Here is a 27,171-nt window from a genome sequence, read left to right as displayed (position 1 = left end):
ACTCCTTTATCTTTTGCCTGTCTGGAAAACTCTATATCACCTTCAATTCCGAATGTTAAAATGACGATTCTGCTGAGTTCTTTTTTTTTTTTTTTAAACATCTTTATTGAAGTATAATTGCTTTACAATGGTGTGTTAGTTTCTGCTTTATAACAAAGTGAATCAGTTATACATATACATATGTTCCCATATCTCTTCCCTCTTGCACCTCCCTCCCTCCCACCCTCCCCATCCCATCCCTCTAGGTGGTCACAAAGCACCGAGCTGATCTCCCTGTGCTATGCGGCTGCTTCCCACTAGCTATCTATTTTACATTTGGTAGTATATATATGTCCATGACACTCTCTCACCCTGTCACATCTCACCCCACCCCCTCCCCATATCCTCAAGTCCATTCTCTAGTAGGTCTGTGTCTTTATTCCCGTCTTGCCACTAGTTTCTTCATGACCTTTTTTTTTTTTTCCTTAGATTCCATATATATGTGTTAGCATACTGTATTTGTTTTTCTCTTTCTGACTTACTTCACTCTGTATGACAGACTCTAACTCCATCCACCTCATTACAAATACCTCCATTTCATTTCTTTTTATGGCTGAGTAATAGTCCATTGTATATATGTGCCACATCTTCTTTATCCATTCATCCGATGATGGACACTTAGGTTGCTTCCATGTCCTGGCTATTGTAAATAGAGCTGCAATGAACATTTTGGTACATGAATCTTTTTGAACTATGGTTTTCTCAGGGTATATGCCCAGTAGTGGGATTGCTGGGTCGTATGGTAGTTCTATTTTTAGTTTTTTAAGGAACCTCCATACTGTTCTCCATAGTGGCTGTATCAATTTACATTCCCACCAACAGTTCTGCTGAGTTCTTAAGGGTACCAGCTGAGCAATTAGACAAGCCCTAACTCCTCCAAGTGAATAGTGTAAAAGTGGTCCAAGAAAATGCAGAGAATTTTGCAGGGAAGGGTAATAAATTTTGCCTTCTTCTTCATTTCCATTATAAACACTCTGAATGTCATCAATGATCATCTTTTCTAAGTTATAAAGGTTTTCTGGGTATATCCTGGGAATTTCCGTTGTTGTTATTAAAAATAAAAGCATTGCCATTTTTCCCAACTTAAAAGTGGAAGACAATTTATCCATGAACTATGCAAGGAGTAAATAACAAACTGTGCACAGCATAATTAACAAATTTATTTTCTTAATAACTCTTAAACAATACATATGAAGACCATTTAGGAAGAAATAAATGAAGACTAAATTTGATTTTCCAAGGTCCCATCATGTTGCCTTCCTTGCAAAGCTTTTCAAAGACATGTTTTCCAGAATTTGAGAACAACATTGACTATATAATGAAAAACATCTTTGTAGCCTGGTCTACTTTCCATGATTAAGGTGAGCCTTGGACAAGATTTAAACATCCTTTTTTCATTCCTCTGAAAGTAATCCATACTGATTATCTGAGAGGTGTTGAAAAATCTCAGAGTCAAATTGGTCATTCAAAGTTCCGAGTCTCTTCAAGACTATAAAAAGGGCCTTCTTCAAGTCACTCATTGTTTGAGTGGTTATAAGAGTGTAGGACTTAGGGTAAATTGCAGATAAGCTTGAATCATGAAGAAGTCTGGTATTGCCTTCAGTCAATGTAGAAGATTCTTCACTCCAATAGATCTTTGTCATGACATACACTTTCCCACTGTAACCACCAATTTTTACCAGTTTCTTCTTTAAAGTTAAGGCAGTTTGTATAGAATAACCTTTTAATTCCTTATTCAGTTCCCTGAGGAAGGTGTATAAGACTGGTGGACGGTCCTGGGCAATTAGAAGTGCATCACAGATGACTTTCTGGTTCTCTTGCAAGCCCAGATCCAAAGACCAGCTCTTAGAAAAGATCAATGTACCTTGACGAATGGAGCCTATTTCATTACGTATTAACTGTGCAAGTCCTTTGTGTTGTGAGAACAGTTTCTCATAGAGGATTTCTGGAACATATGTCACCTTTTCTGATGGCACTAGATATGAAAATAATTATAATAAAATTTTAAACACTGGAAGCTTCCAATTCCAACCATGACAAAGTAGCTTGTACCAGACCAACCCTCCCACTAAAAACAACTATAAAAGTTGTATAAAACATATAAAACAGAAATTTAAAGAACTGGAGAGCAACCAGTACAAGCAGGACTTAAAGGGTTACAATCTTTGATGGAGAGGAAGCACAGGAAGTAGTGCCACAATCATCCCAGCTTTTTGTCTAAGGATATTTTCCATATCATGTCATGGGTGAAGAGAGCCCAAGCAGAAATCATCAGTTTTACTAGGCTGAAGAAAAAGAGGTTGGAATTCAGGGCTACCAGAGGATCTGGAATTTGAGTGGGAAAATCTCAGAGAGGATGAAACTGCAGAGAAGCAGCCAAAATCTACATACAGATTTTTTTCAATTCACTGGCAAATACAGGGTGAGATGCTGGAAACCCAGAAGAAAATATCAACTGTGAGGCTAAAGAGCTGAACCTGAATTTCATCAACCTCATGGTGGTGGGGGAACTTAGACTGGAATTCAAGTCCCTGCAAAGTGGAGGGCCTGTGGTAAACACCCCAGACTTTAAGTTGAGACTCAAGAAGAGCCATGACCTAACAGTAAAGGCAAAATTTAAAGATATTATCCCTAGAAAAGCATAAAACCAATCTTCAAAAAAAATCAAGGTTATCACTGGTACTCTATCTACCTGACAAAACAAAGTATAATCCTCTTTGGAGGAATATAACACCTTCCAAAGCCTCTATAATTTGCCATCCATGGTACAATAAAAAATTCAGAGATATGATAAAAATCAGGACAAACTACCAAAAAAACAAGAGAAAAAATGGATACGAGAAAAAGACTGACAAGTGATTCAGGTATTGGAATTTATCAAAAAGGGATTTAAAGACCAAGAGGACAGAACAGGAGGCTCCAGACTCTCCCTCCACCTGTGGATGCAACAAACAAACAGCTACATGTGGATCAATTCCCTCTGAGAGAAATCTAGAAACTAGTTGAGAGACTCCTGCACATTGGGTGACTGAGAAAATAACCACATTAAAATGGGTAGGAAAAGTTGAGACACAGCCTTGCCAGAAACTTCACCCCTAGCACAGCACCATACAGTCAGGAGGGAACCCTCAAATCCTAGCTTCTCCCTAAGGAGCAAAAGGTTTGGACCACACATCTAGTACCCCATCTTTTATGGCTGCTACCCAAGAGACTGGCTTCTAACTTGCCTATCTCTGAGAGCTGATGAAGCCCAGCATTCACTAGTCTCCTGGACCCAGAGTACTTCCAGTGGTTCTTCCTTCTGGCTCAGTAGAGAGCAAGCAGACAAAAAAGTCAGTTCCCAGCTTCTCTCTGGAAGAGATTAGATTGCACATCTAGTGCCCTAACTTTCGTACCTGCTGTCTGAGAGTCTGGCGTCTTACTTGTCTGTCTCTGGGAACTGATGGGGAAAGCAATCACTAGTCCCTTGGGAGTGTGAATGGGCATGTGGATACCTCCTGTTGCTCTTCCCCTGACCCACTCCAGTTATAAAACCAAGCCTCCGATTCTCCCTAGAAGGAGTTGGAATGCACATCTAGCTCCCAAAACTTTCCAGTTGCTACCAGAGGGACTGACTTCTAACCCATCCTTCTCTGAGAGCTGACAGGGCCTGGCATTCACTAGGTTCCGGAGGGCAACAGAGAACAAAGCAACAGTGTGAAAGAGCACACAGTCTGAACTAGTATGCAGGTATTTGTCAAGAGCAAGTGGGTGATAAACTCCATCTCTCAACTTCTCCCTAAGGAGAGGAGGAATTGGGACACACATCTAGTGCTTCAACTTTTCTGGCTGCAACCTGAGGCACTGGCTTCTATCTTGCCTGAACCAGAGCACTGATGGGACTTGGCTTACTCTGGGGAACACTAAGAACAAAGACAGCATCTAAAATGAGCACGAAGCTTTGAGAGGTACCCAGAATCTCTGGCTGAACTGATTAGTGAGTTCATCTCCTACATGAGGTCAGTCTGTGAAAACTGGAAGAAGTGGCTGTTTTATATAATGTGCAGAAACCAACACAGAGTCAAGAAAAAAGAAGAAACAGGGGAATATGTTCAAAATTAAAGAACAAGATTAATCTCTAGAAACCTTTTCCTAATGAAATGGAGCTACATGATTTACCCAAAAGAGAATTCAAAATAATGGCCTTAATGATGTTTTCTTAGGTCACGAAAGCAATGTATGAACAAAGGGAGGTTTTCAACAGAGACAGAAAATACTAAAAAGTACCAAAAAGAAATCATAGAACTGAAGCATACAAGTTAACTGAAAAATTCAATAGAGGGGTTCAACAACAGAATAGATCAAGCAGAAGAAAAGACCAATAAACTGGAAGACAGGTCACTGGAAATCATCCAGTAAAAAGAGAAAAAAGAAAAAAGAATGAAAAAGAGTGAAAACTGATGGGACACCATCAAGTAAACCAATGTATGCATTATGGAAGTTCCAGAAGGAAAAAAGAAAAAGGTGCAGAAAGCTTATGCCAAGAAGTAATGGCCGAAAACTTTTCAAACCTCAAAATAAACATCCAGATCTAGGAAGTCCAAAAGATACCAAATAAGCTGAATCAGAAAAGACTTACATTAAGACACATTATAATCAAATTGTCAAAAGTTAAAGATAAAAAGGATAATTTTGAAAGGAGTAAGAGAAAAGCAACTTGTGACATAAAAGGGAACCCCTGATAACACTATCAGTGGCTTTTTCTTAAGAAACACTGAATGCCAGAAGAGAGTGGGATGATATATTCAAAGTTCTGACAGAAGAAAACTTCCAACCAAGAATACATACACAGCAAACCTGTCCTTCAAAAGTGAAGGGGAGATAAAGACTTTCTAGAACAAACAAAAGCTAAGAGAATTCATCACTATTAGACCTACTTTATAAGAAATGCTAAAGGGAGTTCTTCAAGTTGAAAATAAAAGATGTTAAACAGCAACATGAAAGCATAAAAGTCATTGGTAAAGGTAAATATATAGACAAAAACAGAAAACCATATTATTATAACAGTAGTGGATAAATCACTTTTAATGTAGTATAAAAGTTAAATGAGATTCATTCATTCATTCACCGAATACTTACCAAGCACGGTGTGCCAGGCATCGTATACAGTGACAAGCTAACTAGAGGCAGTTCCTGCCTCTGGGGCTTCTGGGATGGAGTCCCTTCCACACACAGCCAGGATTGTTCCTCATCTCTCTGCCTCTCTCTCCTAGACCCGGAGATGTCTGGGCTCAGGAATCTTGGATCCGTCATATGTCCCTGTGGAGCCGTGTGGCTGACAGGGTCTTGGTGCTCTGGCCAGGTGTCAGGCCTGAGCCTCTGAGGTGGGAGAGCCGAGTTCAGGACATTGGCCCACCAGAGACTTCCCAGCCCCACGTAATATCAATCAGTGAGACCTCTCCCAGAGATCTCCGTCTCAACGCTAAGACCCAGCTCCACTCAACGACCAGCAAGCTCCAGTGCTGGACACCCCATGCCAAACAACTAGCGAGACAGGAACACAACCCCACCCATTAGCAGAGAGGCTGCCTAAAATCATAATAAGCTCTCGGACACCCCAAAACACACCACCAGACGTGGTCCTGCCCACCAGAAAGACAAGATCCAGCCCCATCCTCCAGAATACAGGCCCCAGTCCCCTCCACCAGGAAGCCAACACAACCCACTGAACCAACCTTACCCACTGGGGGCAGACACCAAAAACAACGGGAACTATGAACCTGCAGCCTGCAAAAAGGAGACCTCAAACACAGTAAGATAAGTAAAATGAGAAGACAAAGAAATACACAGCAGATGAAGGAGCAAAGTAAAAACCCACCAGACCAAACAAATGAAGAGGAAATAGGCAGTCTACCTGAAAAAGAATTCAGAGGAATGATAGTAAAGATGATCCAAAATGTTGGAAATAGAATGGAGAAAATACAAGAAACATTTAACAAGGACCTAAAAGAACTAAAGAGCAAACAAACAATGATGAACTACACAATAAATGAAATTAAAAGTTCTCTAGAAGGAATCAATAGCAGAATAACTGAGGCAGAAGAACGGATAAGTGACCTGGAAGATAAAATAGTGGAAATAACTACTGCAGAGCAGAATAAAGAAGAAAGAATGAAAAGAAATGAAGACAGCCTAAGAAACCTCTGGGACAACATTAAACGCACAAACATTTGAATTATAGGGGTCCCAGAAGAAGAAGAGAAAACGAAAGGGACTGAGAAAATATTTGAACAGATTATAGTTGAAAACTTCCTTAATATGGGAAAGGAAATAGTCAATCAAGTCAAGGAAGCCCAGAGAGTCCCATACAGGATAAATCCAAGGAGAAACACGCCAAGACACATATTAATCAAACTATCAAAAATTAAATACAAAGAAAAAGTATTAAAAGCAGCAAGGGAAAAGCAACAAATAACATACAAGGGACTCCCCATAAGGTTAACAGCAGATCTTTCAGCAGAAACTCTGCAAGCCAGAAGAGAGTGGCAGGACATATTTCAAGTGATGAAAGGGAAAAATCTACAACCAAGATTTTAAAAAAATATTTACTTATTTATTTGTTTATTTTTGGCTGTGTTGGGTCTTCGTCGCTGCGTGCGGCCTTTCTCTAATTGCGGCTAGTGGGGGCTACTCTTCATTGTGGTACTCAGGCTTCTCATTGCAGTGGCTTCTCTTGTTGCGGAGCACGGGCTCTAGGTGTGAGGCTTCAGTAGTTGCAGCACTTGGGCTCAGTAGTTGTGGCTCACAGGCTCTAGAGCGCAGGCTCAGTAGTTGTGGTGCAGGGGCTTAGTTGCTCCGTGGCATGTGGGATCTTCTTGGACCAGGGCTCAAACCCGTGTCCCCTGCATTGGCAGGCGGATTCTTAACCACTGCGCCACCAGGGAAGCCCTACAACCAAGATTACTCTACCCAGCAAGGATCTCATTCAGATTTGACGGAGAAATTAAAACCTTTACAGACAAGCAAAAACTAAGAGAATTCAGCACCACCAAACCAGCTTTACAACAAATGCTAAAGGAAATTCTCTAGGCAGGAAACACAAGAGAAAGAAAAGACCTACAAAAACAAACCCAAGACAGTTAAGAAAATGGTGATAGGAACATACATATCAATAATTACCTTAAATGCAAATGGATTAAATGCTCCAACCAAAAGACATAGACTGACTGAATGGATACAAAAACAGGACCCGTATATATGCTGTCTACAAGAGACCCACTTCAGACCTAGGGACACATACAGACTGAAAGTGAGGGGATGGAAAAAGGTGTTCCATGCAAATGGAAATCAAAAGAAAGCTGGAGTAGCTATTCTCATATCAGACAAAATAGACTTTAAAATAAAGACTATTACAAGAGAAAAAGAAGGACACTACATAATGATCAAGGGATCAATCCAAGAAGAAGATATAAGAATTGTAAATATTTATGCACCCAACATAAGAGCACCTCAATACATAAGGCAAATGTTAACAGCCATAAAAGGGGAAATCGACAGTAACACAATCATAGCAGGGGACTTTAACACCCCACTTTCACCAATAGACATATCATTCAAAATGAAAATAAATAAGGAAACACAAGCTTTAAATGAGACATTAAACAAGATGGACTTAATTGCTATTTATAGGACATTTCATCCAAAAACAACAGAATACACTTTCTTCTCAAGTGCTCATGGAACATTTTCCAGGATAGATCATATCTTGGGTCACAAATCAAGCCTTGGTAAATTTAAGAAAATTGAAATTGTATCAAGTACCTTTTCCGGACACAACTCTATGAGACTAGATATCAATTACAGGGAAAAAACTGTAAAAATTACAAACACATGGAGGCTAAACAATGCACTACTAAATAACCAAGAGATCACTGAAGAAATCAAAGAGGAGATCAAAAAATACCTAAAAAACAAATGACAATGAAAATACGACGACCCAAAACCTATGGGCTGCAGCAAAAGCAGTTCTAAGAGGGAAGTTTAATAGCAATACAATCCTACCTCAAGAAACAAGAAAAATCTCAAATAAACAACCTAACCTTACACCTAAAGCAATTAGAGAAAGAAGAACAAAAAAATCCCAAAGTTAGCAGAAGGAAAGAAATCATAAAAATCAAATCAGAAATAAATGAAAAAGAAATGAAAGAAACGATAGCAAAGATCAACAAAACTAAAAGCTGGTTCTTTGAGACAATAAAAAACATTGATAAACCATTAGCCAGACTCATCAAGAAAAAAAGGGAGAAGACTCAAATCAACAGAATTAGAAATGAAAAAGGAGAAGTAACAACTGACAGTGCAGAAATACAAAGGATCATGAGAGATTACTACAAGCAACTATATGCCCATAAAATGGACAACCTGGAAGAAATGGACCGATTCTTAGAAAAGCACAACCTTCCAAGCCTGAACCAGGAAGAAATAGAAAATATAAAGAGACCAATCACAAGCACTGAAATTGAAACTGTGATTAAAAATCTTCCAACAAACAAAAGCCCAGGACCAGATGGCTTCACAGGCGAATTCTATCAAACATTTAGAGAAGAGCTAACACCCATCCTTCTCAAACTCTTCCAAAATATAGCAGAGCGAGGAACACTCCCAAACTCACTCTACGAGGCCGCCATCACCCAGATACCAAAACCAGACAAAGATGTCACAAAAAAAGAAAACTACAGGCCAATATCACTGATGAATATAGATGCAAAAATCCTCAACAACATACTAGCCAACAGAATACAACAGCACATTAAAAGGATCATACAGCATGATCAAGTGGGGTTTATCCCAGGAATGCAAGGATTCTTCAATATACACAAATCAATCAATGTGATACACCATATTAACAAATTGAAGGATAAAAACCATATGATAATCTCAATAGATGCAGAAAAAGCTTGTGACAAAATTCAACACCCATTTATGATAAAAACCCTCCAGAAAGTAGGCATAGAGGGAACTTACCTCAACATAATAAAGGCCATATATGACAAACCCATAGTCAACATCGTTCTCAATGGTGAAAAACTGAAACCATTTCCACTTAGATCAGGAACAAGACAAGGTTGCCCACTAGTTTTGTAAGTTTTAGCCACAGCAAAGAGAGAAGAAAAAGAAATAAAAGGAATCCATATCAGAAAAGAAGAAGTAAAACTGTCACTGTTTGCAGATGACATGATACTATACATAGAGAATCCTAAAGATGCTACCAGAAAACTACTAGAGCTAATCAATGAATTTGGTAAAGTAGCAGGTTACAAAATTAATGCACAGAAATCTCTTTCATTCCTATACACTAATGATGAAAAATCTGAAAGAGAAATTAAGGAAACACTCCCATTTACCACTGCAACAAAAAGAATAAAATACCTAGGAATAAACCCACCTAAGGAGACAAAAGACCTGTATGCAGAAAACTATAATACACTGATGAAAGAAATTAAAGATGATACAAACAGATGGAGAGATATACCATGTTCTTGGATTGGAAGAATCAACCTTGCAGAAATGACTATACTACCCAAAGCAATCTACAGATTCAATGCAATCCCTATCAAACTACCAATGGCATTTTTCACAAAACTAGAACAAAAAATTTCACAGTTTGTATGGAAACACAAAAGACCCCGAATAGCCAAAGCAATATTGAGAAAGAAAAATGGAGCTGGAGGAATCAGAGACCCTGACTTCGGACTATACCACAAAGCTACAGTAATCAAGACAGTATGGTACTAGCACAAAAACAGAAATATAGATCAATGGAATAGGATAAAAAGCCCAGAGATAAACCCACACACGTATGGTCACCTTATCTTTGATAAAGGAGGCAAGAATATACAAGGGAGAAAAGACAGCCTCTTCAATAAGTGGTGCTGGGAAAACTGGAAAGCTACATGTAAAAGAATGAAATTAGAACACACCCTAACACCATGCACAAATATAAACTCAAAATGGATTTAAGACCTAAATGTAAGGCCAGACACTATAAAACTCTTAGAGGAAAACATAGGCAGAACACTCTATGACATAAATCACAGCAATATCCTTTTTGACTTACCTCCTAGAGAAATGGAAATAAAAACAAAAATAAACAAATGGGACCTAATGAAACTTAAAAGCTTTTGCACAGCAAAGGAAACCATAAACAAGACGAAAAGACAACCCTCAGAATGGGAGAAAATATTTGCAAACAAAGCAACTGACAAAGGATTAATCTCCAAAATATACAAGTAACTCATGCAGCTCAAAATCAAATAAAAAAAAACCCAATCCAAAAATAGGCAGAAGACCTAAATAGACATTTCTCCAGAGATATACAGATTGCCAACAAACACATGAAAAGATGCTCAACATCACTAATCATTAGAGAAGTGCAAATCAAAACTACAAGGAGGTATCACCTCACACTGGTCAGAATGGCCATCATCAAAAAATCTACAAATGATAAATGCTGGAGAGGGTGTGGAGAAAAGGGAACACTCTTGCACTGTTGGTGGGAATGTAAATTGATACAGCCACTATGGAGAACAGTATGGAGGTTTGTTAAAAAACTAAAAACAGAACTACCATATGACCTAGCAATCCCACTACTGGGTATATACCCTGAGAAAACCGTAATTCAAAAAGAGTCATGTACCACAATGTTCATTGCAGCTCTATTTACAATAGACAGAACATGGAAGCAACCTAAGTGTCCATCGACAGATGAATGGATAAAGAAGATGTGGCACATATACACAATGGAATATTACTCAGCCATAAAAAGAAACGAAATTGAGTTATTTGTAGTGAGGTGGATGGACATAGAGTCTGTCATACAGAGTGAAGTAAGTCAGAAAGAGAAAAACAAATACCATATGCTAACACATATATATGGAATCTAAAAAACAAAAATGGTTCTGAAGAACCTAGGGGCAGGACAGGAATAAAGATGCAGATGTACAGAATGGACTTGAGTACACAGGGAGGGGTAAGGGTAAGCTGGGATGAAGTGAGAGAGTGGCATTGACAGATATACACTACCAAATGTAAAATAGATAGCTAGTGGGAAGCAGCCGCATAGCACAGGGAGATCAGCTCGGTGCTTTGTGACCACCTAGAGGGGTGGGATAGGGAGGGTGGGAGGGAGACGCAAGAGGGAGGGGATATGGGGATATATGTATACGTATAGCTGATTCACTTTGTTATACAGCAGAAAGTAACACAACATTGTAAAGCAATTAGACTCCAATAAAGATGTTAAAAAAATTTAAATGACTAAAGTATTAAAAATAACTATAATTAACTTATGTTATTGGATACACAATATAAAGAGATATAAACTGTGACATTAATAGCATATAATGTGGAGGGAGAAGAGGTAAAAGTATAGTTTTTATATGCAAGTGAAATTAAGTTGTTATCAGCTTAAAGTAGACTCTTACAGCTATAAGATATTTTGTGTGAGCCCTATGGTAATCACAAAGAAAATACCTATAGAAGTTACACACACAAAAAGAGGAAGGAGTCAAGCCTAACAATATAAAAAACAAAACAAACAACCCCCCCCCACAAAACCCTAATGACGCACAAAGATGACAGCAAGAGAGGAAAAAGGGACAAAAGAACAAACAGAAAATAGTTAAGAAAATGACAATAATAAATCCTTCCTTACTAATAATTACTTTAAATGAAAATGGTTTAATGTTTCCAATCAAAAAATTTAGAATGGTTGTATGGATTAAAAACCAAGATCCAATTATATGCTGTCTATAAGAAACTCACTTTAGATTCAAGGACACATATATGTTGAAAATGAAGAGATGGAAAACGATACTCCAGACAAATGGTAACTAAAAGAAAGCAGGAATGGCAATACTTATATCAGGAAAAATAGAATTAAAGTCTAAAATAGTCTTTAGTGGGACTTCCCTGGCGGTCCAGTGGTTAAGACTCTGAACCTCCAATGCAGGGGACGTGGGTTGGATCCCTGATCGGGGAAGTAAGATCCCACATGCTGCGCAGTGCGGCCAAAAAAATAAATAAATAAAATAAAATAAAATGAATTTTTAAAAAAAAGTAGTCTTTGGAGACAAAGAAGTCAAAACACAGTGATAAAAGGGTCAATTCAACAGTGAGATGTAACAACTGTAAATCTATATGCACCCAACATCACAGCACCTAAGTATATAAAGCAAATATTGAAAAATCTGTATGGAGAAGTTGGCAGCAATAAAATATTAGTGTAAGACTTCACTATTTTCACTCTCAATAATGGTTAGAACATCCAAATAAGAAAACAACAGACTTGAACTAAAGATCAAATGAACTTAGACATATACAGAACTTTCCACCCTCCAGCAGAACACACATTCTTCTCAAGTGCTCATGGGACATTCTCTTAGATAGGTCACATTAGGTCACAAACAAGTCATAACAAATTTAGGAAGATTGAAACCATACCAAGTATTGTTCTGACCAAAATAAAAGGAAACTAGAGATCAATAACAACAATAAAATGAGAATCTCACAAATACTTGGAAACTAAACAACACGCTGTTGAATAGCTATTAGGTCAAGGAGGAAATCAAAAGGGAATTTTAAAAATATCTCAAGACAAATGAAAATACAATATACCAAAACTTATGGGTTGTAACAAAAGCAGTATTAATATGTAAGTTTATAGTGATAAAGGCCTACATTATAAAATAAAAATATAACAAACAACATAACCTTACACTTCAAAGAACTGAAAAACAACAACAAAGTAAGCTCAATATTATCAGAAGGAAGGAAATAATAAAGATTAGAGCAGAATTAAATCAAGTAGAGAATAGAAAAATAACAGAAAAAATCAACAAAACTAAGAGTTGGTTTCTTAAAAAAAGATAAACGAAAATGACAAACGTTAGCCAGAAAAACTAAGCAAAAAAGAGAGAGAAATCTCAAATAAATAAAACCAGAAATGATAAAGAAAACATTACAATGGATGCTTCACATATAAAAAGGACCAAAAGGGACTCTTATGAATAATTATATGCCAACAAACTGGATAATCTAGAAGAAACAGATAAATTTCTAGAAACACACAATTTACCAAGACTGAATCAAAAAGAAATAAAAAATCTAAACAGACCAATAACAATTAAAGAGACTGAAGGACTGAAGCCTCCCTATGAAGAAAAGCCCAAGTCCAGATAGCTTCATGGGTGAATTCTACCAAACATTCAAAGAATTAATTCCAATCCTTCTTAATCTCTTCTAAAAAATAAAAGAGGGAACACCTCCAAACTCATTTTATGAGGCCAGCATCACCCTGATACTAAAGCCAAACAAAGATACCACAATAAAAGAAAAGAAAACTACAGGCCAATACCCCTAATTAATATAGATGCAAAAGTCTTCAATAAAATACTAGTAAACCAAATTTGAAAGCACACTAAAAAGACTATACACCATGACCAAGTAGGATTATCCCAGGGATGCAAGGATGGTCCAGCATTTACAAATCAATGTGATATACCACATTAACAGAGTGAAAGATAAAAGCCACATAATCATTTCAACAGAGGCAGAAAAAGAATTTAACAAAATTCAACAACCATTCGATAAAAACTCTCAACAAAATAGGTATAGAAGGAATTTACCTCAACACAACAAAGGCCAGATATGAAAAGCCACAGCTAACATCATAACCAATGCAGAAAAACTGAAAGCTTTTCCTCTAAGATCCAGTACAAGGCAAGAATGCCCACTCTCACCACTTCTATTCAACACAGTACTGGAAGTCCTAGCCAAAGTAATTAGACAAGAAAAAGAAATAAAGACAACCAAATCAGAAAGTAAGAAGTTAAATGATCTCTGTTTGCAGATGACATGATCATATATGTAGAAAACCCTAAAGATTCAACAAAAACAAAAACTGTTAAAACTAATAAGAAAATTCAGTAAAATTGCAGGATACAAAATCAATGTACAAAATCTGTAGCATTTCTATACACTAACAATAAACTATCTTTAAAGGAAATTAAGACAACAATCCAATTTACAATAGTAACAACAAGAATAAAATACTTATGAATAAACTTAACTGAAGAAGTGAAAGACTTGTACACTGAAAACTCTAAAACACTGATGAAGGAAATTAAAGAAGGCACAGATAAATGGAAAGACATCTTGCAGCAGAAAAATCTTTAAAGCAGTCAGAGGAAAAAAGACACATTATCTACAAGGAAGCAACAATAAGACGTATGATTCATTCTTCTACGGAAAGCCTATAAGCCAGAAGACAATGGAATGACACCTTAAAGTCCTGAAAGAAAAGGTCTGCAAACCTAGAATTCAACATGTACCACAAATATCCAACAAAAAGCAAAAATAAAACATTTTCAGATGGGTGGGGGGAAAGAGAGAGAAAGAGATAACTTATTGTCAGAAGATCTACACTACAAATAACATCAAACAGAGTTCTTCTTCTTAAAGGAAAATTATCCCAAATGAAAGCATTAAACTTCAGGAATTAATACATTTTCCTGGAAAGAGTAAATGTTGGGCAAATAAGAAGTATTATTGACAGTTTTAAAACAATAAAAGGATTCATACAGAGCTAAAAACTTGGGAAGAAGTAAAACTAGCAAAATAAAGATGCACACTGTAATTTCTAGGTGAACCACGTCAAGGAATAATAGAATAATTTGTAATTAAAAGCTGAGAGAAGAGAAGAACAGGAAAATAAAATAAAATACTTAATCCAAAACAAGGCAAAAAGAAAAAAAAACAGATGAGAGGTTTTTGTCTCTAAGCAATGGTAGAGTAGCTTAGTCAGACTAACCCTCTCACAGATACAAAGTGTAAAATCTGAACAAAATATTAAAAATTAAGTATTTGAAGGCACTGAAAAGTAACCAAAGCAGGAGATATAAATAGAAGAGCAGTCTACCCTTGAAAGACAATTGCAACTGGAGAGATTTTTGAGTTTGCAGCATTTTTCCGAGGAACACTGTCTAGTATTTGCACTGCTTAGAAAGCAGAAAGAGTCTTATTATCTGAGCTGTCAGAGGACAAAATTCAAGGCTGGTAGAGCAGTCAGAAAGTTAGAGAAGAAATACTAGAAGGGAAGGAGATGCAATGGGAGTGAGTCCCAAAATCTGCATATAAAGTCCACACAGATTCTTGGCTGTGGACTAAACTACACATGCACAGGGAATATCCTGAAGGAAAAAAGGCAGCAAGCTGAAATCTGAAAAAATTAAGAAAAAATTATTGGAATGAAAATAAAAGCAAGCCCAACAGTACACTGTCTACAAGACACACATTTTAGATACAAAGACATAAATAGGTTGAAAGTAAAAGAATGAAAAAATATATACCATGCAGCTTCTAATTATAAGAAAACTGGAGCAGCTATATTAATTCCAGACAATATAGATTTCTACTCAAGAGATACTGTGGAAATGAAGAAACTTTCAAAATTATAAAAGGGTTAAGACATCAGGAAAATTATAAATGAGTATGAGCTTAATAAGAACTCCAAAGTACTTGAAGCAAAAAAATGACAGCATTAAAAAGATAAATAGGGCTTCCCTGGTGGTGCAGTGGTTAAGAATCCGCCTGCCAATGCAGGGGACACGGGTTCAAGCCCTGGTTTGGGAAGATCCCACATGCCATGGAGCAACTAAGCCCATGGGCCAAAACTATTGAGCCTGCGTTCTTGAGCCCGCAAGCCACAACTACTGAGTCCATGTGCCACAACTACTGAAGCCCGCACGCCTAGAGCCCGTGCTCCACAACAAGAGAAGCCACTGCAATGAGAAACCTATGCACCGCAACGAAGAGTAGCCCTCGCTCGCCGCAACTAGAGAATGCTCGCGCACAGCAACGAAGACCCAACACAGCCAATAAATAAATAAATAAATAAATAAAATAAAATAAAAAGATAAATGGACAAATGCACTATTGTAGTTGGCGATTATAAATACCTCTCTTTCAAATTGAAAGAAGAATGAAACAAAAAATGAGTTTATAGAAGATGCGAATGACACTATGAATCAACCTGACTTGACATTTATAGAAAAACATACTCAACAACTGTGGAACATATATTCTTTACTAGTGCACTTGGAAAATCTACCAAAATAAACCATAAATAAACCAAAATAAGCTTCAATAAATTTCAAAGATTGAAATCTTACAGAGTATATTCTCTGATCACCATGGAATTAAATTAGAAATCAACAACTATAAGATGTCTATAAAAGGTCCAAGTATTTGAAATTTAACAGTAAAATAATCTATGCATCAAAGAGGAATTCATACGGAAAATTAGAAAATCTTTCAAGCTGAATAATTAAATTTCAACATATAAAAATTTGTGTAAAGCACAAATTAAGAGGCACAAACTACTATGTATCAAATAAATAAGCTACAAAGATACATTGTACAGCATGGGGAATATAGCCAATATTTATAATAACTATAAATGCAGTATACCCTTTAAATATTGTGAGTCATTATGTTGTACACCTGGGGCTTAGTAATACTGTAAATCAACTATACTTCAATTTTTAAAAATGGCTGGCATCAAAAAGACAAGAAACAACAAGTGTTGGTGAGAATGTGGAGAAAAGGGGACCCTCATGGAATGTAAATTGGTGTAGCCACTATGGAAAACAGCATGGAAGTTCCTCAAAAAACCAACAATAGAACTACCATACAATCCAGCAATTCCACTTCTGGGTATTTAGCCAAAGAAAATGAAAATACTATTAGAAAAGATATATGTACCCCTATGGTCACTGCAGCACTATTTACAGTAGCTAAGATATGGAAGCAACAAACTAACAAACATAACAAAACAGAAACAGAGTTATAGAAACAGAGAACAAACAGATGGTTGCCAGAGAAGAAGGGTTTGGGGGGAGGAAATAAATAGGTGAAGGAGATGAAGAGGTATAAACTTCCAGTTGCAAAATAAATGAGTCATGGGTATGAAATGTACAGTGTGGGGGAATACAGTCAGTAACTATGTAATATCCTTGTATGGTAACAGATCATAACTAGACTTACCTTGGTGATCATTTTGAAATGTATAGAAATATCGAATCACTATGTTGTATAACAGGAGCTAGCATAGTGTTGTAGGTCAATTATAGTTCAAAAACAACAAACAAACTCATAGAAAAAGAGGTCAGATTTGTGGTTACCAGAGGCAGGGGGTAAGGGGAGGAGGAATTGGATAAAGGCAGTCAAAAGGAACAAATTTCGGGCTTCCCTGGTGGCGCAGTGGTTGAGAATCTGCCTGCTAATGCAGGGGACACGGGTTCGAGCCCTGGTCTGGGAGGATCCCACATGCCGCGGAGCGGCTGGGCCCGTGAGCCACGGCTGCTGAGCCTGCGCGTCTGGAGCCTGTGCCCCGCAGCGGGAGGGGCCGCGATGGTGAGAGGCCCGCGCACCGCGATGAAGAGCGGTCCCCGCACCGCGATGAAGAGTGGCCCCCACTTGCCGCAACTGGAGAAAGCCCTCGCGCGAACCGAAGACCCAGCACAGCCATAAATAAAAAAAAAAAAAAAAAAAAAAAAAGATTAAAAAAGGAACAAATTTCTAGCTATAAGATAAATGAGTACTAGGGATACAAAAAAAAAAAAAAAAGGATAAAGTAAAAAAATTAAAAGCATTAGGAAAACATAATCAGTATAATTGTTTATAAAGAACATAAAAAGAATCTATGGACAAATTATTTAAAATAAATTTTAACAAGGTAGCATGAACTCAATATATAAAATTGATTGCATTTCTACACACCAGCAACAAACAATAAGAAAATGTAACTTTTAAAGAAAAACATCGGGAATTCTCTGGCAGTCCAGTGGGTAGGACTCCGCACTTTCACTGCCGAGGGCGCAGGTTCAATCCCAGGTCAGGGAACTAAGATCCCGCAAGCTGCACAGCGCAGCCGAAAAAGAAAAAAAAAAAGACATCAATTACAATTACAGCAACAAATAATTTTTAAAAGCCTAGTAATAGGGCTTCCCTGGTGGCACAGTGATTAAGAATCTGCCTGCCAATGCAGGGGATACAGGTTTGACCCCTGGTCCAGGAAGATCCCACATGCCATGGAACAACTAAGCCCGTGTGCCACAACTACTGAGCCTGCGCTCTAGAGCCCACGAGCCACAAATACAGAGCCAGCGTGCCACAACTACTGAAGCCTGCGCGCCTAGAACCCATGCTGTGCAACAAGAGAAGCCACTGCAATGAGAAGCCCACGTACTGCGACAAAGAGTAGCCCCTACTTGCTGCAACTAGAGAAAGCCCGCGCACAGCAACGAAGACCCAACACAGCCAAAAATAAAATAAATAAAATAAAATAAATTTTAAAAAAAACCTAGTAATAAACGTAACAAAAAAAGTACAAAACTTATACACAGAAACTTATAAAACTTTAAAGACATTAAAGAAGATACAAACAAATGGAGAGATTTCCTATGTTCAACTGTACAAAGAGCAATTGATGTAAATATGTCACAAATCTACCTATTCAATGTAACTGCAATCAAAATCCTTAAAGGGTTTTTTGTGGCACTTAAGCAGATTCTAAAATTTGTATAATATATTAAATGATTTAAAATCACCAAGACAGTCTCAAAGAAAAAGAATAAAAGTAAGGCGGCTTACCCTGCCAAGTACTTAATATAATATTACAATATTAGGACAGTATAGTGGATGTAGGGACAGACAAATTGACCAAGAGAACATAATAGGGATTCTAGAAATATGGCTATACGTATACTTAGTAATATGCTGGAGGTGGCATGGCAGATCAGTGGGTGAAAGTGGGAACTATTCAGTAATTGGAGCTGGGTAATGTGGCCATCCATAAGGAACAAAATGAGATAGTACTCTTGCATCACCACTGAGATGGATCAAGGATTTAAATGTTAAACGTCAAGTGCAAAACCCTAAAACTTTTAGAAGAAAATGAAGGGAAATATCTTTCTAACCTTAAGGTAGAGAATGATCTCTTACACAAGGCACAAAGAGCATTAAACCAGAAAATTAAAATATGGTAACTTTGACTATATTAAAATATCAAACTACTAATTACCATAATATGCCTTAAGAAAAGAGAAAACTAAAGCCACAAACTTGGAGAAGATCTCTGTAATGTGTAATACCTATGACCAAAAGAGGATTTGGATTCTAGAATCTCCTACACATCAGTAAGAAAAAGACAAAAGCCTAATAGAAAAATGGGCAAAAGACAGAATAGGCCTTTCATAGGTGATAAAATACATATGGCCAGGAAGTATATGAAGATATGCTCAACCAAATTAATAACCAGGAAAATGTAGACACAGAGAGATACTATTTTACACCTATTTGAGTGAAGGAAGAAGGAGGATGAGAAGAAAGATGAAGAGAAGTTTGACAACTGGAGAAGACGTGGCATTTGTAACATATTGTTGTTGGGAGTAAAGTGACTCATTTACTTCAGAAAACAATCTGGCATTATCTTATTGCTTGAATATTCACATACTTCCTGACCTAGCAATTCTACTCCTAGGTGTGGACCCAGGAGAAACTCTTGCAACTATGCACCAGAAGACTGAAGAAGAATATTCAAGGTAACGCTGTTTATATGGCAGAAAATGACATGTTGTCCATAAACAGTAATAACGAAAACAGATAAATCAGAGATTCTGAGTACTGGTGGCCTTTCTTCAGTAACTGAATGTATGAAGCTGGGTCTCAATCTAGATTTCCCAGCAACATGATGTACTTCCTTTTTGTTTAAACTAAATTGAGTTGGGGTTCTCTTACTTCCAATTAAAGGAGTTCCTATTACACCAAGAAAAGTCTAATCAAAACCTGAAAAACTGGATTTTGACATGTTCAATGATAAAAACACCAAAGCATTCCCCTGAATGCCAGAATATACTTTGATGATAAGTTTCAAGATAGAACTGATGTGAAGAGAAGGTTTGAAAACACACACACCAAGTCCAAAGAAACCAGAATTAAATTACCTGTAAGGTGATATCTCTGCTCCTGACTTTCCAAATTCTTATATTTATACAGAGGCCAATCTAGGGGTATAGGTGATAACATACTTTGTTGAAGGTTCATCTCTTCAAATAACCTGGAAAAATCTTAAAAAACAAAAATCACTTTCTCAATTTGTCACAACTAAATGCTTAGTATATCAACAAAATGCTTAGTATATCAAAAGTCTGCTTAGAAATGACCCCATTTTTCCAATAGAAATATTGTTAGATATCGTGGTTAGATTCCCAAGTCAAACGTAAGTTATAAATTTATTCCTTGAGGCTGCTGAAACACACTATATTGAATACTAATAGGAAAATGCATTAATAGTAATTGAATACATCACCATATAATTGGGTTCATTTTAAAAGCAATTAAAATTAGAAGACATGATGGCTAGTGAAGGAGAGCTGAATTTTGTGCAGATTCTAAGGAAGAAGCTTGCATTTTCAGAGATTTTTAAGTTGCTAGTGCTGGTCTAATTTCATTGGAGGCTTTTCTTTTCCAAAAATCAGATGAAATACCAACACTATCCTTTTCTTATCAGTCCAATTTAGGGTTACACGTTGATTCACAAACGGAAGAGACAGCAGAGGAAGAGGGAAGAGGTTCTAAGGGAAATAAATGGAAAGGTGTAAAGAAAGATGAAGGAGCAAGTAAATAAAAGAGGCAAGTGTTCCTGAGAGAGAGAAGTGGTCAGTTACTGAAACCGAGCTCAGAAGGAAAAGGGAGAAGGAATTCACAGGCTCTCCTTGAAAGTGAGTAGAAGTGACAGGGAAGAAAAACAGTGTTAATTGGATCTTTATACCAGGCAGTGCTACAGAGAGGAGGTAGTGTGCTTTCTGTATGGAATAGTTACCTTCTAAGTGGGTAGAGAGAGTGAACTATGAGTGTAACCACCAGAGATTAGTAAATTAGGTGTTGAAATTTGAGGACTATTGATGTTGCCCCAAATCCAAGAGAAAAAAAAAAGCCTTGCCACCCCAGACAAATATACCCTTATTTCTAATCCCCCTTCCTCACTTGGTTCAGGATCCAGCATTAATTGGCCCCATTCCTCCACGGTCAGCTGCATCACTTGATTATCTTTCACATGCCAGGAATTCGGCTTTTTGGCAAACACCGCACAACAGAATAGCTCTATTTTGAGCGCACAGACATATCCACAAAGACTTCCTTCATCATATACTTCAAGGAATTTGCATGAATAATTTATCTTCTTCTTCTCTATACAGAAATGATAGACAGGAAACTTGCTAATGCATTGTTCTATTTCTTTTTCTATCTTGTCAAGGTCACTCTTCTCTGCTTTAAAGCCAGTTACTTCTTGTTTTTCTTCACTTAAACCAATAAACAAATAGCCCCCATGAGTATTTGCAAATGCAGAAACGTATTGAGGGAGAATCTCTTTAATGCGTTGTAACAGCTTTTCTGTTGAGTAGTCTTTCATTTCAACATGTGTGGATTCAGTAAAGGTGAGTTTTTCTCCGTACCTGAGTTGCATCCTATTAAAAAAGTCAGCAGCCAAGGCCTTCATGCTACTTTCTTCTTGTACATCAAAATGGTACCTCTTTGGAGGTGATTTAGGTATTAAAGAAAATCCCTCTCCAGTTTCTAACCTGTCTTTGAGGAATTCCAGTGCAGCGGTAGCATTCATTACTTTTACAGAGGTTATATCTCTTTTGTACAAATTGGAGCTCAAGGTGGCAATCCTCAACCCAGAGGTTTCTGAGCTCCACGATTTGACAAAAATCAGAAAATATTTACCTTGCTGCATAAAGTCTAAGTATTTAGAAACAAACGAAACAATATTGGCAAAAGAATTTTCCAAATCTAATCCTATTCCATCTTTTTCATAACTATAGTTTTCATTCTCAATTTCAGCCCTGCACACGCCCCCTCCAGAATTCAGCAAAGCAACCACAGATTGTGAGACGTTTTCATTCTGCTTTCTTCTCAGTTGACAATCTTTCATTTTTTTTCTATTCTTCTCCCCGAAAGTGACTTTTCCCACATCTAGAACCAGCTCAGCATAGTTAGTGTCCAAAACAACACGGATGGTCATTTTCCTAGAAGCCATTCAATTTCCAAGCAGAAATTCTTTTCTGTAAAACAGACAGAGCCATTTAAAATAGGACCTGAGCAAAAGAGATAGCAAATTGTGTATTGTGAGGCAAACCCAGCAAAATTCTTTATTTTGTTTTATCCTATATTCCACTGGATGCCATGATAAGGATACAGATACAAAATAGGTTTTGGGGACATATTTTGAACTGATGATAATGATAATGATGGTAAGATGATAATAATTTCTACTCCTGTAAAATTTTCCAATTTTTTGCCATAGTTTTATATGATCCTCTTCTAATTGTTTTAATCTAATTTTTATCTGTGTTTATATCTCCTTTCTAATCCCTAATATTATAAAACTTGTTTCTCTCTTCTTTTCTTAAATAAGCCCCTGAGGGGAGCCTATCTATGTTTCTGATCTCAGTGAACCAAATTTTAGTTTTATATATTACATATACTTTTATTTTTTAAAATAATTTCAACTTTATCTTAATTATCTTCTTTTATTGGGGAATCCCTTGGGAAAACTCTCAGTTGGAGTCTAAAGACATCTAGCAATATGCCATTTTAATAATTTTTCCTTCCTGCAAGGATGAGTTAGATTCATAAATTTTGGCCATTGATCTTAAGCAAGGTGGGCCAAGTCACTGTACCCTTTTTCTATCAGATATCCATATATTTTCAATGAGGTAAAATTCTTATATACAAAAACATCTGCTTTAAGTATAAGTATCCCAAATCCATTAACCCTGTCCCTTTAAGGTCTACTGGGATTACGGCTTTGTTATAGATGGCCTAGAGACAGCTGAGAGAAGAGTTCATCACAGGTAGTGATCACTACACTGGGAAAGGATACAAAGAGGGTCAGAATACTCCTGTCCACTGCTGGACCAGTATCCTGCAGAGACTCAGCTGTAGGCTGTGGATACACCTCAATCTCTATAAACTTCTGATCATATGTAAACAACTGTATGGATTGAATGTTTGTGTCCCTTCAAAATTCATATGTTGAAACCCTCCCCTACGACATGATGGTATGAGGAAGTGGGGCCTTTGGGGGGTAATTAGCATCAGATGACGTCATAAGGGCCGAGCACTCATCAGTAAGATTAATGCCCTTGTAAGAACCTCAAGAGAGGTTGCCTTCCTTCTCTGCTCTCTACTATGTGAAGATACAATGAAAAGTCTACAACCAGGAGAGGACCCTCATTAGAACCTGACCACACTGGCACCTTGATCTTGGACTGCCCAGCCTCCAGAACTGTGAGAAATAAGTTTCTGTTGTTTATAAGCCAGCCAGTCTATGATATTTTTATAATAGCAGCCAGAGCTGACTAAGACACCAACAGTAACTTTGGGGCTCCAGATGATTTGGACAGTTGGGGTTAAACCAAGAGAATTCCTTTGTCGATCATGACCATTCCATACAGAGGGAAAAAAGCAACAATATATTCCACAGAACACTTAGCAAATTACAGGGCCTAGACTAAGTGTTCAATAAATGTCACCACTCCAAATGCCCCAGAGTAGTCACCACCCCCCCGTGAAACTTGGGGCCTCTGTGCCTTTGCCCTCTTCCACTTTTGTCACCTGAAAACTCCTCTCATCCTTTCTGGAAGTCCCATGGCTATCCTCTTCTCAGGGCTCCCACAGAACTTTGTATTCATGCTGGGCCCTAATCTCAACATAGATCTAGAGAAATCTTTAGAAACAGAGTACTGAAGTGTTTAGAGTGGTTGTTTTCAAACTACAGGAAATCTGGTGGGGGCCCCTAATCGTTTAGGACACAAGGAGGAAAGGCCTGGGGCCTCATTCCTACCATGGACTCTGAACCTCAGCGGGTGCAGAGCACTCTTCCTGCTCTGGAATGTCTTCCATGAAATTTTCTGAGCCCTTCCAGTGCCTGGGACCAGCCAGGGCCAGCAGTGTCATCCTGGAAAGGTGCCCAAGCCTGGACAACACTCTATGGGTCCAGGTCCCCATTTCTTCCCTTTTCAGTGCTCAATGGCCCTTTACCCAAGGAGCCCTGGGACTCATACCAACGTGTTGTCCTGGGATCTCATGGCTGGATCCTGGTTCTGGAGAATAGCCTCGTGCTATAAGTTGAATGTTTATGTGCCCCCAAAATTAACATGTTGAAACCTAATCCCCAGTGTGATGGTGTTTGGAGATAGGGCCTTTGGGATGTGATTAGGTCACAACGGTGGAACCCTCACAAATAGGATAAGTATCCTTATAAAAGATTCCCCAGAGAGCTGCCTGGCCCCTTCCACCTTGTGAGGACAGAGAAAAGACAGTCATCTATGAAACAAGAAGTGGTCCTCACCAGACACCAAATCTGCTGCACCTTAATCTGGACTTCCCAGCTTCCATAACTGTAAGAAATAAACTCTGTTGCTTATAAGCCACCCAGTCTATGATATTTTGTTATAGCAGCATGAACAAACTAAGACACCTGGTAAGTGGATCACCTCACTGGCTGAAACTATTTCTTTCGCAGGATTGAGACTGGATTGCCAGAATGGTGCTAACGTTCTGATTTTAGTTGACTTAAATTATTTTTATTGACAGAGGCCCCACAAAAAATTATTTGCCCAGGTAGAATTCACCAGTGAAGCCATCTGGTCCAGGGATTTTCTTTTTTGGAAGGTTTTTGGTTACTGATTCAATCTTCTTACTAGTTATAGGTTGATTCAGGTTTTCCATTTCTTCCTAATTCACTCTTGGTAGGTATGTTTCTAGGAATTTGTCCATTTCCTCTCGGTTATCCAGTTTGCTAGTGTACATTTGTTCATAGTACTCTCTTATAATCCCTTTTATTTCTGTAAAATTGGTATTAATGTCCGTTCTTTCATTTTTTATTTTAGTTATTTGAGGGGTTTTCTTTTCTTCATCAATATAGGTAAAGGTTTGTCAATTTTGTTGATTAAAAAAACTCAGTTTGGGCTTCCCTGGTGGCACATTGGTTAAGAATCCACCTGCCAATTCAGGGGACACGGGTTTGAGCCCCGGTCCTGGAAGATCCTACATGCCACGGAGCAACTAAGCCCGTGTGCCACAACTACTGAGCCTGTGCTCTAGAGCCCGCGAGCCACAACGACTGAGCCCGCGAGCCACAACTACTGAAGCCCACATGCCTAGAGGCCGTGCTCCGCACAATGAGAAGCCTGCACACCGCAACGAAGAGTAGCTCCTGCTCGCCACAACTAGAGAAAGCCCACGTACAGCAACAAAGATCCAACACAGCCAAAAAATAAATAAAATAAAATAAGTAAATTTTTTTTAAAAGCTTTAAAGAAAAAAACCTCAGTTTCATTGTTTTTTTTTCCTATTGTTTTTCTATTCTCTATTTCATTTCTTCTGCTCTCATCTTTATTATCTCCTTCCTTTTGCTAACACTGAGTTTTGTTTGTTCTTCTTTTTCTAGTTTAAGGTATAAAATTATGCTGTTGATTTGAGATCTTTTTTCTTTTTTAATGTAGGCATTTACCACTATAAACTATAGTACTGCCTTTGCTGCATTCCTTAAGTTTTATTATGTTGTGTATTTATTTTCATTTGTCTCAAGATATTTTTCAATTTCCCTTGTGATTTCTTCTTTAACCCATTTATTGTTCAAAAATGTGCTATTTAATTTCTACATATTTGTAATTTTTCTAGTTTTCCTTCTGTTCTTGATTTCTAGTTTAATTACACTGTGATCAGAAAAGATAGTTTGTATAATTTTGATCTTTAGAATTTGCTGACACTTGTTTTGTGACCTAACATGTGGTCTATCCCAGAGAATGTTCCATGTGCACTCAAGAAGAATATATATTCTGCTGTCTTTGGGTGGAGTGTTTTGCATATGTCTGTTAGATCCAATTCGTTTACAGTGTTGTTCAAATCTTCTAATTCCTTATTGATCTTCTGTCTGATTGTTCTATCCATTATTTAAAGTGGGATAGTTAAGACTCCAACTATTAATGTACAGCTGTCTATTTCTTTCTAGTATTCTATCAATGTTTGCTTCATATATATTTAGAAGCTCTGATGTTTGGTGCATACATGTTTATAATTGTTACATCTTTTTGGTTAATTGATTCTTTTATCATTATATGATGTCCTTTTTCTCTCTTATAACTGTTTTTGACTTAAAGTCCATCTAGCTGATATTAGCGTAACCACCTCTGCTCTCTTTTGGTTACTATTTGCATGGAACAACTTTTTCCATCTTTCACTTTCAACTTATGTGTGTCCTTAGATCTAAAGTGAGTCTTTTGTAAACAGCATATAGATGGATCCTGGTTTTAAAAAATCTGTTCTGCTCATCTATGTCTTTTATTCGGATAGGGTAATCTATTTACATTGAAAGTAATTACTGATAGAGAAAGACTTATAATCGCCATTTTGTTGTATGCTTTCTGCATGTGTTATAGTCTTTTGTCCCTAATTTCCTCTTTTTTTTTAAGAATATACTGTGGCTTTATTATTTTATTGAAGCATTGAATGAAATCCTTTAACTTACATTCATCCAGTTATCCTTCTGCTTTTTTTTGCAATTTTCTTTCTTTCTTTCTTTCTTTCTTTCTTTCTTTCTTTCTTTCTTTCTTTCTTTCTTTCTTTCTTTCTTTCTTTCTTTCTCTCTTTCTTTCTTTCTAATTGAAGTATAGTTGATTTACAATGCTGTGTTACTTTCAGGTGAACAGTAAAGTGATTCAGATATATATATAAATCTATTCTTTTTTCATTATGGGTTATTACAAGACATTGAATATAGTTTCCTGTGCTATACAGTAGGCCTTTGTTGGTTATCTATTTTATATATATGTTATGTGTGTATATGTATGTATACGTTAATCCTAAACTCCTAATTTATTGCTCTCCCTGCCTTTCCCCTTTGGTAACCATAAATTTGTCTTCTATGTCTGTGAGTCTATTGCTGCTTTGTAAATAAGTTCATTTGTATCATTTTTAAATATTCCACATATAAGTGATATCATATGATATTTATCTTTATCT

General features: G+C 37.3%; 1 protein-coding gene across 1 annotated transcript; it reads right to left on the bottom strand.

The window, feature by feature from the left end:
• Positions 1-1,433: 1,433 nt before the first annotated feature.
• On the bottom strand, positions 1,434-22,165 carry SLFN12 (schlafen family member 12). Its single transcript, XM_036838165.1, has 2 exons — positions 21,124-22,165; positions 1,434-2,014 (listed from the first exon to the last, which is right to left on the bottom strand). The coding sequence occupies exons 1-2, from the start codon at positions 22,163-22,165 to the stop codon at positions 1,434-1,436; spliced, it is 1,623 nt and encodes a 540-aa protein (XP_036694060.1).
• Positions 22,166-27,171: the final 5,006 nt, after the last annotated feature.

This window comes from Balaenoptera musculus, chromosome 20 (assembly GCF_009873245.2).
Source record: "Balaenoptera musculus isolate JJ_BM4_2016_0621 chromosome 20, mBalMus1.pri.v3, whole genome shotgun sequence".
NCBI lineage: Eukaryota > Metazoa > Chordata > Mammalia > Artiodactyla > Balaenopteridae > Balaenoptera > Balaenoptera musculus.
This window is presented reverse-complemented; position numbering and strand designations above follow the sequence as displayed.